The sequence below is a fragment of the Molossus molossus genome, unplaced genomic scaffold (assembly GCF_014108415.1).
Source record: "Molossus molossus isolate mMolMol1 unplaced genomic scaffold, mMolMol1.p scaffold_m16_p_4, whole genome shotgun sequence".
Taxonomy (NCBI): Eukaryota; Metazoa; Chordata; class Mammalia; order Chiroptera; family Molossidae; genus Molossus; species Molossus molossus.
This window is the reverse complement of record NW_023425377.1, coordinates 43,429,627-43,445,853: the sequence shown is the minus strand read 5'-3', so window position 1 is coordinate 43,445,853 and position 16,227 is coordinate 43,429,627. Positions and strand designations below refer to the sequence as shown.

Below are 16,227 nucleotides of genomic sequence, written 5' to 3'. Positions count from 1 at the left end.
ATAAGTAAAATACAAAAAATTAAAGAGAGAATCCTAAAGGCAGCAAGGGATAAGCAACAGGTTACCTACAAAGGAACCCCCATAAGGCTATCAGCCAACTTCTCAAGAGAAATACTACAGGCCCGAGGGGAATGGCATTAAGTAATCAAGGTAATGAAAAACAAGGATCTAAATCCAAGACTACTCTCTGTCCAGCAAGGCTATCATTTAAAATAAAAGGTGAAATAAAGACCTTCCCAGACAAAAAAAAAAAGGCTAAGGGAATATTAGCATTAAACCAGGACTGCTGTAATAAGCAGAAGAAATAGGAAGAGTAACACGTCAATAACTTTAAATGTAAATGGATTAAATGCTCTGATCAAAAGACACAGAGTAGCTAAATTGATAAAAAAAAAAAAAAAGCATGACTCACCAACATCATACTCAATGGGCAGAAACTAAAAGCATTTCCATTAATATCTGGAACAAGACAGGGATGCCCACTTTCGCCACTCTTATTTAACATAGTACTGGAAGTCTTAGCCACAGCAATCATACAGGAAGAAAAAATAAAAGGGATCCAAATTGAAAAGGAGGAAGTGAAACTGTCATTATTTGCAGATGACATGATATTATACATAAAAAACCCTAAACACTCCATCAAAAATCTACTAGATTTCATAAATGAATTTGGCAAAGAAGCAGGATACAAAATTAACGTCAAGAAATTGACGGCATTCTTATACACCAATGATGAACTCACAGAAAGAGAAACTGAAAAAACAGTCCCATTTACCATCACAGCAAAAAAATTAAGATACTTAGGAATAAACTTAACCAAAGAAGTAAAGGACCTATTTGCAAAAAACTACAGGACATTGAAAAAAAAAAAAAAGAGGAAGATATAAAAAAGTGGAAGCACATACATTGTTCATGGATTGGAAGAAGTAACATCATTAAAATGTCCATATTAACCAAAGCAATTTATAGATTCAATGCAACGCCCATCAAAATACCAACGACATACTTCACAGAACTAGAAAAATACTTCAAAAGTTTATATGGAACCAAAAAAGACCCCAAATAGCCACAGCAATCTTGAAAAAGAAGGACAAAGTGGGTGGGTGGGATCACAATACCAGATATCAGATTATACTACAAAGCCACCGTAATCAAAACAGCCTGGTACTGGCACAAGAACAGGCATATAGACCAAGGGAACAGGACAGAGAACCCAGAAATGGACCCAAGGCAATATGCTCAATTAATATTTGACAAAGGAGGCAAGAGCGTACAATGCAGTAAAGGCAGCCTCTTTAATAAACGGTGTTGGGAAAATTGGACAGCTACATGCAAAAGAATGAAACTAGACCATCAACTTACACCATACCGAAAAATAAACTCAAAATGGATAAAAGACTTAAATGTGACTCGTGAGTCCATAAAAATCCTAGAAGAAAATGTAGGCAACAAAATTTCAGACATCACACAGCAGAATTTTCACTGATACAACACCTAAGGTAAAAGAATCAAAGGAAAAAATGAATAAATGTGACTACATCAAACTAAAAAGCTTCTGCACAGCAATAGAAACCAGCATCAAAATAGAAAGGCAACCCACTATATGGGGGAGCATAATTGCCAATGACACATCAGATAAGGGGTTAATTTCCAAAATATATAGAGTACTCATAGAACTCAACAAAAGGAAGACAAAGAATCCCATTAAAAAATGGGCAGAGGACCTAAATAGACACCTCTCCAAACAGGATGTACAAATGGCCAAGAGTCATATGAAAAAATGCTCAACGTTATTAATCATCAGAGAGATGGAAATTAAAAAAACAATGAGATATCACCTCACACCAGCCAGAATGGCTGCCGTCAACAAATCATCAAACAAGTGCTGGCAAGAGTGTGGAGAAAAGGGGACTCCAGTACACTGCTGGTGGGAATGCAGACTGGTGCAGCCACTGTCGAAAACAATATGGTGTTACCTTCAGAAGTTAAACATCGAACTGCTATTAGTCCCAGTGATCCCACTTCTAGGGATATATCCTACGAAGCCTGAAACACCAATCAGAAAAAAGATATGTACACCTATGTTCATAGCAGCAGTTTTTACAATCATTAAAATCTGGAAACAGCCCAAGTGTCCATCAATAGATGAGTGGACAAAAAAGCTGTGGTACACATATACAATGGAATACTATGCAATGTAAGAGAAAAAGATATCTTATCCTTTGAGACGACAATGAGAGACCTGGAGAGTATTATGCTAAGTGAAATAAGCCAATCAGAGAAAAACAAATAGCACATGATCTCACTCATTTGTGGAATATAATGAACAAAACAAACCAATGAACAGAATGGACTAGAGACATAGATGTGGGATACAGATGGAGAAACCTCAGAAGAGAGGGCTGGGGGGAGGGGGGGCGGGGAAGAGATAGACCACAGAACTTACATGCATGTATGTGTAACCAAGGGACATAGACACAATGCGGGGGGAGCGGGGCCGGGATTGGGAGGAGGGTGTCAATGGGGAAAAAAGGAGAAACATGTGTAACAAAACAAAACAAAACAAAACAAAACAAAATAAAAATTAAATCTACTGTGATGAAGCCTTCTCATATTAGTTGAATACTTTTAAGGAGCCAAACTAGTATAGGCTACCATCCTCTGAAAAAAAAAGTATAAGCTGAACGATGTGAGAAATCATACATCTAGCATATCTATTCTTACTCTACATAAAACTAGAGAATTAGAAACTCCCATTACAATTACACAGCACCTTAAAGTACTTCATACACCACAGGCAAAATTAAACAAAGGCATTTATTTTGGAAAATATCAGGCATTTATACAGATGTCAGTACATAAAACAAAAGTTCAAAGCTTAAAATATAATCTAGTTTGTTGTTCTGATAAAGAGAAAACAGTGGGGATCTAATGAACTGAAGAAGTCACTTATGATCATCAGAGAAATGCAAAATAAAACCACACTGAGACATCACCTCACACCTGGTTAGAATGGCTATCATCTTAACAAACAAGTGTTAGAAAAGATGTAAAGAAAAGGGAACCCACCTGCATTGTTGGTGTGAATGCAGAGTGATGCATCCACTGTGAAAAACAGTATGGAGGTTCCTCAAAAAGTTTAAAATGGAACTGCCTTATGACCCAGAAATTCTACTTCTGGGTGTATATCTGAAGAAACCCAAAGCAATCATTGAAAAAAATATATGCAACCCTGTGTTCACTGCAGCATTATTTACAATAGCCAAGCTATGGAAGCAACCCAAGTGCCCATCAGTAGACAAATGGATAAAAAAACAAACAAACAAAAAATCTCTGGTTCATATATACAATGAAATATTACTGTCGTTAAAAAAAAAAAGAGTAAAATTTTACCATTTTGATAGCATGAATGGACCTAGAGTATTATGCTAAGTGAAATAAGTCACAGAAAGACAAATACCATATGATTTATATAAACAAATAAACAAAACAGAAACAGACTCATAGATACAGAGAACAGACTGATGGTTGCCACAGGGGAGGGGAATTGGGGAACTGGTTGAAAAAGATGAAGGGATTGAGAAGTACAAACCGGTAGTTACAGTCATGGGGATGTAAAGTACAGCATAGGAAATATGGTCAATAATACTGTAATAACTATGATGGTGCCAGTTTGGTACTGGAAATATTGGGGGAAAACTTGTAAAGTATATGATTATCTAATCACTAAGCTGTACACCTGAAATTAATACAAAATAATACTGAATGTAAACTGTAATTAAAAAAAAAAGTCACTGATGAATCATGTAACTTTGAGTAAGACACTTTATCTCTTTCAAGTTTAGTTCCTTTATCTGTATGCAACTCATTTCACTAGCTCTTTTTTTTTTTTATCCTCACCCGAGGATATTTTTCCATTTTTTGTACAGATAGAGTGGGAGGGAGAGAGAGGAAGGGAAAGAGAGAGAGAAACATCGATGTGAAGGGACACATCGAGTGGCTGCCACCCGCACGACCAACCAGGGCCGGGGACAAACTGCAACCGCAGTACGTGCCCTTAGTGGGAACCGAACCCGGGTCTCTCCAGACAGCAGGCCGACGCTCTAACCGCTGAGCCAAACTGGCTAGGGCTCATTTCACTAGCTCTTGACCTCACCAGATGAAGTATTTCTGGGAGTGCTATATATACTATGTGTTCACAAACAAAATACAGGCAATACTGCTAAATTCCACTATGTAGTAAGTGTGCTGTCCAACAAGGCTCGCTGTCTCTGCCATATGCCCTCCAGCTGCTGTACTTTCAATTTATGGTAAAGTAGTGAAGAACGTCTGGTAATGAAGAAACATCAAATATGGCAACTTATGCCTCCACAGCCTCAAGTTCTTAATAATGTGGCTTATTCAGTTTTATTTACAGCCAGACATCTACACAGGCTGGTCCAAGATAAAGTCAAATGATAACCACAATGTTACAGAGCTCACAATCACTCCAACCCTTCCAAAACCCTTTGTTACACAGTAACATCATGCCTGGCTGCTCTTCTTTGCAGAATTCTCTCTTAGGAAAGTTCCCCATCTCTCAGAAACAAAACCTTATGGTGTATAAATTTCTGGATGGCCAAAATGTTCTCTCAAATTGGGAATCTCCAATACATGTAAAATGAGGTGCCTAGAGGAGATGTTGTCTAATAAAGGTCCCATCCAGATCTAACATTCCCTTTGCATCTAGCTATGGTTACAAATAAAGGTCAAAGGGCCCCAGAAGTATAAATAAGTGTTTACTTTTCCAGGAACCCTCTGAATGTGCATCTGCTGTAGAAAAACAACAACAGAATCTTTGTGCTGCCACCCTCAGAGATATAAATACACAGTGACTCACTCAAAAATGTCTCTCAGTACAATGATGCTCTTTTGAAAGTTCTTTAAAAACGTCTACAAATGTACATTTAATGACCAAAACTCTAAATCTGAAACAGATTAATAAATAATTACGAGAACACTAAATTTTACATTCTTTTAGTCCTAGCCCCTCTTTAGCTTTTAGTAGCAAAAATACGCTAGTTTTTTTTGGGGGGGGAAAAACCCACAAACTTCTTCTGACGATAAGTAGGCAATTACATTAGCACCTACCTGAGCATGAAAGTTTTGCCTAACAAGTTTTAAGTAATTTGATTAAAAACATGAAAAGTGACCCGGTCAGTGTGGCTCAGTGGTTAAGCATCGACCCATGCACCAAGAGGTCGCCAGTTCGATTCCTGGTCAAGACACATGCCCAGGTTGTGGGCCCAATCCCCAGTGGAGGGCATGCAGAAGGCGGCCAATCAATGTTCTCTTTCACTGATGCTTCTATCTTTCTCTCCCTCTCAAATCAATAAAGAAAAAACATATATTAAAAAATAGAACATAAGAAATCAAAACTGGCATTTATCTCTATTTCTCTGTGATGTTTCTGACAAACATTAGTTTTTTTCTTTATTGATTTTTAGAGGGAGAGGGAGAGAGAGAAATAAAAACATCAATGAGAGAGAACATCGATCGGCCGCCTCCTGCACGCCCCACACTGGGGATTGAGCCCATAACCTGGGCATGTGCCCTGACCAGAAATCGAACTGGCGACCTCTTGGTGCATGGGTTGATGCTCAACCACTGAGCCACACTGGCCAGGCGTGACAAACATATTTTAAAGCCAAATAAAAAAGAGTTCTTGTTTCAAAGTATGACTAAGTTTCCTCTATCTGTATTGTCTCCAAATAAGTCATGTAAAACAAAGTTTATAACTGTATTTTATTTACATTTTAATAAGAGAATATCAATAGCAAATGTTGCCATTGTGCCAAACTTCATCAGTCTTTTCATCCCAGCACTTCAAATATTAGATCAATAGAAATCACTTTTAGAATAGCAGGGGAACAGTATTTTGCACATTCTTTTCTTTTTATTTACTCTACATATATTTGGATACCTACTATGTACCCAGTATTGTATGATGGGAACTGAGAGATAAGGAGACAGTCACTATCCTTAAAGGGCTTACAGTCCAGCCAGAGAGACAAACATGCAAGTGATCATAACACAATATAGTAACCATTATGGCAGAGGAAGGAGAAATTATCCTGCAAACACAGAGGAGTGGAAAAGTGAAGTAGGAAGGATGCACAAATTTGCAGATGAGCAGTAGGGATGAGATTTCAGTGAGGAATCTGAATTTGACAATCCAAAGGATGGCATTTCAGTCAAAGAAAATAGCAAGGATAGAGTGTTCATTATGACAAGCACTTTGCTAAATATTTTACCTATATTATCTTTTTTAGTCCATACAACAATCTCCAAAAGATATTCAGCCTCAGAGAAGTTAGGTAACTTGCCTAGCATCACTCAAATTCTCAGTTCTAGAGCCCAGATTTATGATCCAAATGCAAAATTCCATGGCTGTAAATGTAATTTCCCATCCTATATAGAGCAGAGACAGAATACAGCACAATGGACAGTGCTTTTCACCACCACCCCTCTGTGTGTGTGTGTGTGTGTGTGTGTGTGTGTGTGTGTATTGGAATTACTTAAGGAGCTTTCTATAAATATCAATGTTTAACAGTTCATTTCAAAAGGTTCTAATTCAAAAAACAAAGGGTGAGCCTGCACATTAAAAAAAATTACCTAGGTTGAGAAGTACTGTGTTACGATATTTATAAGTAGTTAAAATGCACATGTTTGGGAGTGGAGGATAAGGCCTAGAGTACCAGACGGAAGATCATGGAGGATGTTTTATTTCTCCCTTTTTCCCATCACAGATAAACTCATAACAGTATACCTGCTGCCTTCACTTTCTTGGATTTTATTTTCTCTTCAATCCACTATAATCAGACTCTTAATAATCAGCCCACTGAAATCATCCTGATGTAAGCAATTCAAATAGTTTATCAGTTCTCACTTTTCTTGAACTCTCAGAGTGTCTCACGGCAATGATTAGGCATTTCTCTATGAAATGCCCTCCTATAACAACACTTTTCTGTGCTCCTCCTACCTCTATAACAATTTCTTTTCATTCTCTTTTGCAGTGTTCTTTCCTCCCCCATCCCTTTAGTATTAAAGCACACAAAGAGCTTATCTTTCTATCCTCACTCTGCTTTTCACCCTGAGCATTCCTACCAATTCCATATCACCTATAACACATATGCTGCAGACTCTCAGACCAACTGAGACCCATAGCCTAGTTTGATCTGAGGTCCCAAATGCTTACTGAAACTCCCTGTAGGGACTTTCAAACCCCTTCCAGAACAAAATTCTCTTCCCACCCTAATTCTGCTCCTTAAAAATGTACTCTTACATACACAATGACCCAAATCACAAATCTAAACTGCACTGTACTTGCTCCCAGTCCAAGCCTGATCCCAACAAGCAAAAGGACTTGTTGACGCTATTGCAGAGGCTAGGGAGAAACACAAGGACAGGATGTTATCCTGGTTGAACTGTAGCAACTCTAGGACTGAGAGGCAGTTATCCCAAGGATAAGAGTTGGCAGAGTGAGGAAGACAATAGGAAAGGTCAGTGAAAAGTGTAAGTCAGGATCTAAAGGATAAGAGGATGAAGATCTAGAAAAGCCCTAAGAGAAGAGGTTCAAAGTCCAGTCAAAAGATAAAATGCAAAAAAGCCACAGTAGCTTCATAGTCCTCTTTGTTGGCAGTAACGTAACACACTGTATGTATGATTCCACTCAAATGAAGTTCAAGAGCAAGCAGAGCAAATTTATGATGAAAGATTTGTGGTTTCCTTTTGGAAAGGATATTGATTGGGAGGGACTAGGGGGTAGTTTCTGGAGTGCTGGTAATATATATCATAATTTGGGTAGTAGCTAAATATATTTGTAAAAATCCCTTGAGTATGTGGACTTTACCACATTAGTTTTACAGCCAATTTCAAAGTTAAAAAAAAAAAAAGCCTGGTTTAAGGCTGATACTCTCACTCCAGCCAATCTCTATCTCACTATCCCAAACACAGCTGCCTTATCTTGAACCTGAACTACTACAGTATTTGTTTCCTATAACCAGGACCTGTATATCCTGGTTTCCCTATTACCCTGATATAATCATTAATAATTTTACCTTTAAGCCTGGCCAGTGGAGTTCAGTGGTTGAGCACTGAACCATGCACCAACAGGTCACCAGTTTGATTCCTGGTCAGGGCACATGGCCAGGTTGTGGACCAAATCCCCAGTGGGGAGCGTGCAGGAGGCGGCCAATCAATGTTCTCTTTCATCGATGTTTCTATCTTTCTCTCCCTATCCCCTCCTCTCTCTCTCTAAAATCAATAATAATAATAATAAATATTTTTTTTTACCTTTCATACAGAAAAGGTTCCTGGTTTGGCCAAAATAATTGTATGTTCATCCTACCCTGCCTGTAGTGTAGCTCATACATCTTCAACAATGCCCACAGACAGAGTAATCTTAGTTAATCCACCCTCCAAGGGTTCTCCTTTATGTATAATATCAAGCCCATATCTCTGAAATTAACCACTCCTGCTAGTATATCCAGCTTCAACATTTAACATCCAATACCATGTACCATGCGCCCACCACCACCACATACACTAGCCAAGTGTTTTGCAACCTTTTTTCATCATCATACCCTTCCTGAAGAGCACTTTTAGTTATTTTTATCCCTAACTGCCACCCTACCCCCAATTAAATATAAGGAATAAGATTTTGTCAGGTAGGGGTTAGTCTTGGAGGGCCACAAACCATAGAAATATCTTTTTGTCACTTCTCCCTAAAAAACAGTTTTTGTGCCTTTTGAGGACGAATATCACCCCCAACGGGATGTATGCTCCAGATTTCAAGATTGGCTTCTCATTCTACAAATATATCTGGCTTGCCACCATCAGTACCTTTGCTCCTGTTGCTCTCTGCATGAAATGACCTCCGTTCTAGATACCATCCAGCTATTCATGACATTTAAGAATCAATTTAATGCCCAGCCAGTATGACACAGTGGACTGAACTTCATCCCATGGACTGAGAGGTCCCAGTTCAATTTCCAGTCAGGGCATATGCTGGGTTTCAGGCTCGATTCCCAGAAGGGGGCATGCAGGAGGCAGCCAATGGATGCTTCTCTCTTTCTCCCATCCTTTCTCTCTCTAAAAGAAGAATCAAGTTAATGCTTCTCCAAGAAGCCTTTCCTTTCCCCACTTGCAGTCTCAAAGTGTCCTATCCATAGCTTCATCACTAATAACCTTAACATTTTACTAATGTTTTCATTTCTGTCTCCCATGTCACTGAAGAACTTGGACTATGTCCAATTTCTTTCTACAACCTTGGCTTTTACTGTGCTGACGTATTTCTTAAATGAGTACATAACAATGTTACATCTCAGTTAACTGGAGACAGTCCACCCCCCCCTTTTTCCTTCTTTATTGAATTTTAGAGAGAGAAGAAGGGAGAGGGAGAGAGAGAAACATCAATGAGAGAGAACATCGATTGCCATGCATGTCCCCCTGTGGGGATTGGGCCCCCAACCTGGGTATGTGCCCTGACCGGGAATCAAACTGGCAACCTCTTGGTGCTTGGGTCAACGCTCAACCACTGAGCCACACTGGCCGGGCGAGACAGTTCCTTTTTAACCTGTTATTCTAGCATAAATATTAATAGTACCTCTTTTATTCCCCCAAATGATTTCTATGATAACTTACATTGCTAACCTATCAGGAAGTGAGAAATAATTAAATTCTGAGAAAGACTAGAACATGATCAAATTTGAGTATTAGAAAGGTCACTCCAATAATGACAATAGATAAAATGACTCAAGCCAAAATTTCGGGAGTAAAGTGATGAAAGAGTTTGAACTAGGGTAGTAGAGCTGAAAAGAAAGAGGCAGAGAGAGGTTTAGGATGTAAAATCAACATTACCCAGTTTGGATATAGACAGGAAGACAGCAGGGGGATTCAAGAGAAAAACACAAATTTCTGGGTTGAGCAACTGGTAGTCACAAGCAGAATATTAAGGAGGAAGAATAATGATGACTTCAGTTTAGGACTGGTGATTGAAGTAATTAGACACAATTTAGTGGTTAGAGACATGGATCTGAAGCACATGAAAGGGGGTAAGATGAACTATTCTAGTCCTAGGAGTCAGCCTATAAAAATTAACTGAAGCCAAGTTGCTGAATGAGTCTACCCAGATGTACAAAATCAGTAGTCTAATAAATAGAAAGTAGTATTTTATTTTATTTTTTTTAATCCTCACCCGAGGACATTTTTCCATTTTTTGTTCAGATAGAGTAGGAGGGAGAGAGAGAGAAACATCGACATGAAAGGGACACATCGAGTGGCCGCCTCCCGCACGACCCAACCAGGGCCGGGGACAAACTGCAACCGAGGTACATGCCCTTAGCGGGAACCGAACCCAGGTCTCTCCAGAGCGCAGGCCGACGCTCTAACTGCTGAGCCAAACCGGCCAGGGCGAAAGTAGTATCTTTTTAACATTGTAGTTTACAAAATTAATTCTATATTTTGTTTTAACATATTTATTGATCATTTAATATGTGCAAAATATGGTATTAAGCACTCGAAAAGGGAACTCAACTAAGGGGGGGAAAATGGTGTACAGAGAAAGAATATTGAATATTGATTGAATTTAGGTGAATGAAATTCAAGGTCTCAATTTTGAAAATGAGTACCTTAACAGCTTTAGTTGTTTTAGAGCCCTAAACTTCCCAAAGAGTACTGTATTTAAGTCTAAAATTATCCAGTGAAAAGAAAAATCTTTGCAAAGTGGCAAAGGAAATCAGAGAACTAGCTCAAGAATGTGCTGTGGAGGCTGAAGCTGCAAAGTAGGAGAAATGGTCAGAAAAATAAAAACTGTGTTAGAGCCCTGGCTGGTATGGTTCAGCAGTTAGAACATCGACCTGCAGACGGATTCTGGTCAAGGGCACATACCTGCACTGCAGGTTCGATTCCTGTCCTGGTCAATGTCCTGTGGGAGGCAACCAATCGATGTGTCTCTCTCCTGTCAATGTTTCTCTCTCTCCTGTCAATGTTTCTCCTCTCTCTCCCTTCTACTCTATCTAAAAGAATAAATAAATATCAATGGGAAAATATCCTCAATGAGGACTAAAAACAAAACAACTGTGTTAGAACAAGTTCTAAATGGCATACTTTACAATACGTTTCCACACTCAGTGTCTGGCTCACTAGAATTATACTTGAGTTGATAGCTGCATATAAGGACAACAGATGGTTCAAAATAAAGGAAGCATTAATTTTGTCCCAGAAAAAAAAGGAGAGTTCTTTACTCATTAATGACACAAACATCTGATCAAGATTTTAAGTCACTGATTCTTATCTATTTGTATTTTTCCCCCATAAATCTTGTCCCAGGAGGTATTCAAGGAACAATAAGCTGAATGAATGAATTATATCCCCATCTAGTATACATTTTATTTGCTTGGCTTCCAGGACACCATCTCTCCGTCTTGGTTTTTCTTCTACTGCACTGTTTGCTTCCATTCATTAATCTTGCAGGTTTCTGCTCTTTTCTCCTTTATAACCGTCCTGTGCTCCAGGGCACTGTCTCTGGTTCTCTTCTATTCTCTACGCACACTATCCTGGTAATTTCATCTAGTCTCATGACTTTAAATATCTATAAGCTAATGACTATAAAATTTCTATCTCCAGTCAAGCCTTCTCTATAGAAATAAATCTGCATATGTAACACCTTCTTCAACACTTCTAATAGACATTTAAACATAACATGTTCAAAACTGTATTTCTGAATTCCTCCCTAAAAAGCCTACCCCTCTTGCAGTTTTCCCCATCTATCTGATGGCAGTTCAAACTCTCTTTGATAATAATTCTAATACCCCAGTTATTGAGGCCAAAAACCTTGAAACCATGCTCAATTCTTCTCTGTCCCTCAAAGCACATATATAACCCATGAGCAAATAATGTTGGCTAAACCGTCAAAATATTTCTTCCCTGCTTTAATGTGATAGCCTCTTACCTGATGCCCCTGCTTCTTTCTACCACTCCCATACAGTCTATTCTCAACCCAGCAAGAAGCCAAGTGATTCCTGAAAAAGTATACCACTTTTCTGCTTCAAACCTTTTGGCAGTCCCCTTTCACTCAAAATAAAAGTCAAAGAATTTACAATGATTTAGAAAGTTCTACATGATATGTTTTATCCTATACCATCACCATCCCCTCTCTGACTTCATCTCTTACTACTTTCACCCTTGTTCACGTTTATATTTAGAACTCCTTGCTATGCTTTGAAGGTAACAGACAAGTTCTCATCTTAGGGCTACCGCAATGATTATTCTACTTGGAAAGCTCTTTCCCCACATAGCCCCATGGCTAACTCCATCACATGTACCAAGCCTTTAATTAAAAGTCATCTCAACCAGTGCAACTCTGACCATGTTATTTAAACTACAACCCAGCCTTTGCCCCTTGCTTCCAATCCCTTTATCCTGCTCTTTATTAGCAATTATCAGCTAATGTACTATTATGTAACTTGTTTACTGCATCTATACACACACCCGCGCGCACACACTTTAGAGAGAGAAGGTAGGGAAAGAGAGAGAGACACGTGGATTGGATGCCTCCAGCACCCACCCGAACACTGCAACCAAAGTACGTGCTCTTGACCTGGAATCTAACCAAGACACTTTGGTGTGAAGGCTGACACTAGTCACTGAACACACTGGCCAGGGCTTAATTTATTGTATTTATCTGCCTTCTCCCCTCCCCCTTCTATTAGAATGTAAGCACCACCTGGCAGGTGTGTTTTGTTCACTGGTACATCATAGTGCACAGAATAGTGCCTTAAACTGGTACGCTTTCAATAAATAATCATGGAATTAATATATTTATATTAGACCCTTAAGAGTTCACAAATTGAATAATTTTTCTGAAAATAGAAATTTGAGAATTTCATCAAATTATTTATCGCATATAAATTATCACTAGGATTCAGGTAACCATTTCTTTATTTTTTTTTTTTTTTTTTTTTTTTTTTTTTTTTATCCTCACCCGAGGATATTTTTCCATTTTTTGTACAGATAGAGTGGGAAGGAGAGAGAGGAAGGGAGAGAGAGAGAAACATCGACGTGAAGGGACACATCGAGTGGCTGCCACCCGCACGACCAACCAGGGCCGGGGACAAACTGCAACCGAAGTACGTGCCCTTAGCGGGAACCGAACCCGGGTCTCTCCGGACCGCAGGCCGACGCTCTAACCGCTGAGCCAAACTGGCCAGGGCCAGGTAACCATTTCTTTATTCATACTTTTGTACCCCAAATTCTACACTTATTCAAAAGCAGTCCCAATTAATTAAGGAGTTAACAAACTATGCTGCTAGATGTCAAGGCTTTAGTCTGTGTACTGTGGCCAGTCATTTAATATTCCCTTAAACCATGCTGCTGTTCCCATAAAACAAGATAAAGTATTTAACAAAGGTACATGACAGCCAACATAATTTCGTGAACAGTTTAGGAAATTTCGTAAGGCTCAAAAACAGGCAATTTCAAATTAGGTAATTCTGTTATTAGAGAGAAGCAGGATTATCCCATTAAAATGTGAATGTATCATAAGTAATATTTAAAAGTAAAACTGACATTATACATTGCAAGCCTTGCATGACATTTTCTAATAATATAAAAATTATGGCAGGTTCACCTGTTCAATGTGAATGCTTTCAATTAGCTCACAATTACTTCAAGAATCATCATAGGGAAATTAAAACACATGAAGCTACAAAAGCAGGTCTCAAAAAAAGACTCTAGAAATACTGGAAAGTAACAGTATTTGCCTGTTTCTATGCAAAGATCAAGATCTACAACAATGAAGTTTTACTTATGAAGCCACTATTATGCCTTGAATAAAGTTATGTCACAAAAGACCAGTCCAAAGTTTCTGAGACCTACTACTATGAGAAACGCTATACAACTGAAAAACTCAAAAGTGATTTAGGAAGAATTTACCAAAGTTTTACATTTCATTTATTGCAACTATACACAAGACAATTCATCAATTCATTCACATTGTTTTTACTTTCTGATTTAGGAAACATAGCACTTATTATAGAAACTTCTCCAAATCAAGGAAAACGTGCCTAAAAAATCTAAGGACTCTATAAAGATATGCAGTTAACATGTTTTAGTTATGTATCTGAAAATGAGCCAAATAAAAATCATTTAAGGTGATGCCATTATTGTTAACCCAATACAGTTTTGGATCCAAGCACAAAATACTGTAAAATTTCCCAATGACTGTGAAAAAGTACCTCCAGAATTGATCTTTAAATATGCATCATCCTCCACCGGAATTCATGATGGATGATGCAAAGCCTGAAACTAATTTTGAAAACTTGATCTTCTTTAAGCACTTGTACAGTATTTCAGAAACCTCTAAAAAGATGCTCTGTCGCCCTGGCCGGTTTGGCTCAGTGGTTGGAGGGCGGCCTCCGGACCAGAGAGTCCCGGGTTCGGTTCCCACTAGGGGAAAGTACCAAAAAAAAAAAAAAGAGAGAGAGAGAGAGAGATGCTCTCTCAATAAGATGGATGCACTTATAACTCTTACCTCATTTTTCAGTCTACCTACCCTACGAGTAATCTCACTCAGAAACACACATTTTACCCTGAGAAAACGATTTTGTAAATGGTGCTTTCTTATCGAAAACACTAGGAAGTCACTTGCGGGGAAGACGGCACTGCTAGCAGGAAAGGTGGTCGACACCCGCCCGCGAGAAGGGCCCGGGTCGGGGGACGCAGAGTACAGATACTCTGGCAGCAAGTGGGAGCTACTGGTAAGGAGGGGACAGTCACCGCAGGTTTCTATCTGACAGGGGTATGCCGTCCGTACGACAGCGGAATGCGCGCCGGGTACACCGGCCTTACCTCCGGGGTCCGCTCCGGCGGCTTTTTCTTCAGAGCTAGTCTAGCGCCGGGGTCGACTGGTGAGTTCATGGTCGCGGCCCCGGCCCCCGTTGCCCTTAGCAGCACAGGCTATAGTACATTCACCCCAGGTAGGGAGTCTGCACCCCCTCACCCCCGGAGGAAGGGAACTTCGGACCGCGGCCGGTACCTGGCTCTAGCAAACAAGCCTTCGCAACGCCCGCCTAGGGTCTCAGCCCACGCGCAACTGGTCAGAAGGAAGGCAGCGCGGGGGAGGAGGGAGAGCAAGTGCGCATGCGTAGCACGCGCGCGCACGCAAACGAGCAAGCAAGGGCGTGACTCCGCGGTGACGTAAGAACTGGGGCGTTATAATTAACCCTCTTGCAACCCTTCTTCGTGAGATTTGAAGACACGTCGCGAGACCTCACCTAAACCCCCTCACGGGTCCGCCTCGGAGGTCAGGTTTCGGTCGCTCTGGCTTCCGGTGGAGGGCCCAGAAACGCTGAGGGACTGAGCAAAAATAGCACGTTGGCGCAGAAAGGTGCGGACGGCGTTTTAGGTGGAGTTGTGTTTGTACCAAAATCCGGAAGCTCAAGGCGTGGCCAAGGCCGACGCCCCGCCCCTGGAGAGTGTGCGGAAGTGAAAGTCGCCATTTAGCCAATTTCACGCAGGCTCTTCTCTGAGTTTCTTCTAATAAACTGAATATTCTGTGGGAGAGCCCCACCGAGAAGTCTCTCTCTTAAGAGGGACGTCCTGAGACCAGGGCAGAGAAACCACAGCTTCGAGGCCTAGCAAGGGTGGGCAGCTGCCCCCCGGTCACTGCTGCCTTGTGAAGCCAGTCTGCCTGCATTCACATAACCGGGGCCCAGGGCAATCCTCCCTCTGTCCAACCCTTCCTTAGGCAGGGCTTCGGGTTTCCTGGACTCCAGTGACTGCTTTTGCACTACATTTCATTTTACATACAATTCTGTTTCCTGACAAACTGGTCCATTGATTCAGAAAAACAGACCGGGGCGGGGAGTCGCGGGATCGGAAAGAGGGTGTCAATGGGGGGAAAAGAAATATCTGTAACGAAAATGAATTAATAAATAAGAAAAACAGACCACTCTTCGGGGCAGCCAGACACCTGCAGAGAATGTTTCCATGATAAAATCATTGGCATTATTCCCGAATGCATCCTTCTGTAACAGCCCTTTTCACGCCTCTCTCAATACACAGGTGGGCCGCTCTAGTCACATAATTGCTTACTTTGGACCACCAAAGTCATGTCCTTTCCACTGAATTTTACGCTCCCCGAGGACTGTGTACCACATCTAGGTACATTTTACTATTTCTCACAGT

The 16,227-nt window shown here is 40.2% G+C and overlaps 1 protein-coding gene across 5 annotated transcripts in view; it reads right to left on the bottom strand.

Annotated features, from left to right (window-relative positions):
• The window catches only part of RAPGEF6 (Rap guanine nucleotide exchange factor 6), a 234,376-nt gene extending 219,228 nt beyond the window's left edge, over positions 1-15,148 (bottom strand). For 2 of the 5 annotated variants that reach the window (XM_036281928.1, XM_036281948.1), the window contains exon 1: positions 14,890-15,148. In XM_036281928.1, the coding sequence (XP_036137821.1) occupies positions 14,890-14,958 (69 nt within the window). In that variant the 5' untranslated portion in view covers positions 14,959-15,148. Of the gene's footprint in view, positions 1-1,976; positions 1,997-3,069; positions 3,091-14,889 lie in introns of those variants that run through there. The other 3 variants (XM_036281931.1, XM_036281924.1, XM_036281947.1) reach the window with 3 other exon arrangements.
• Between the last annotated feature and the right edge of the window lie 1,079 nt (positions 15,149-16,227).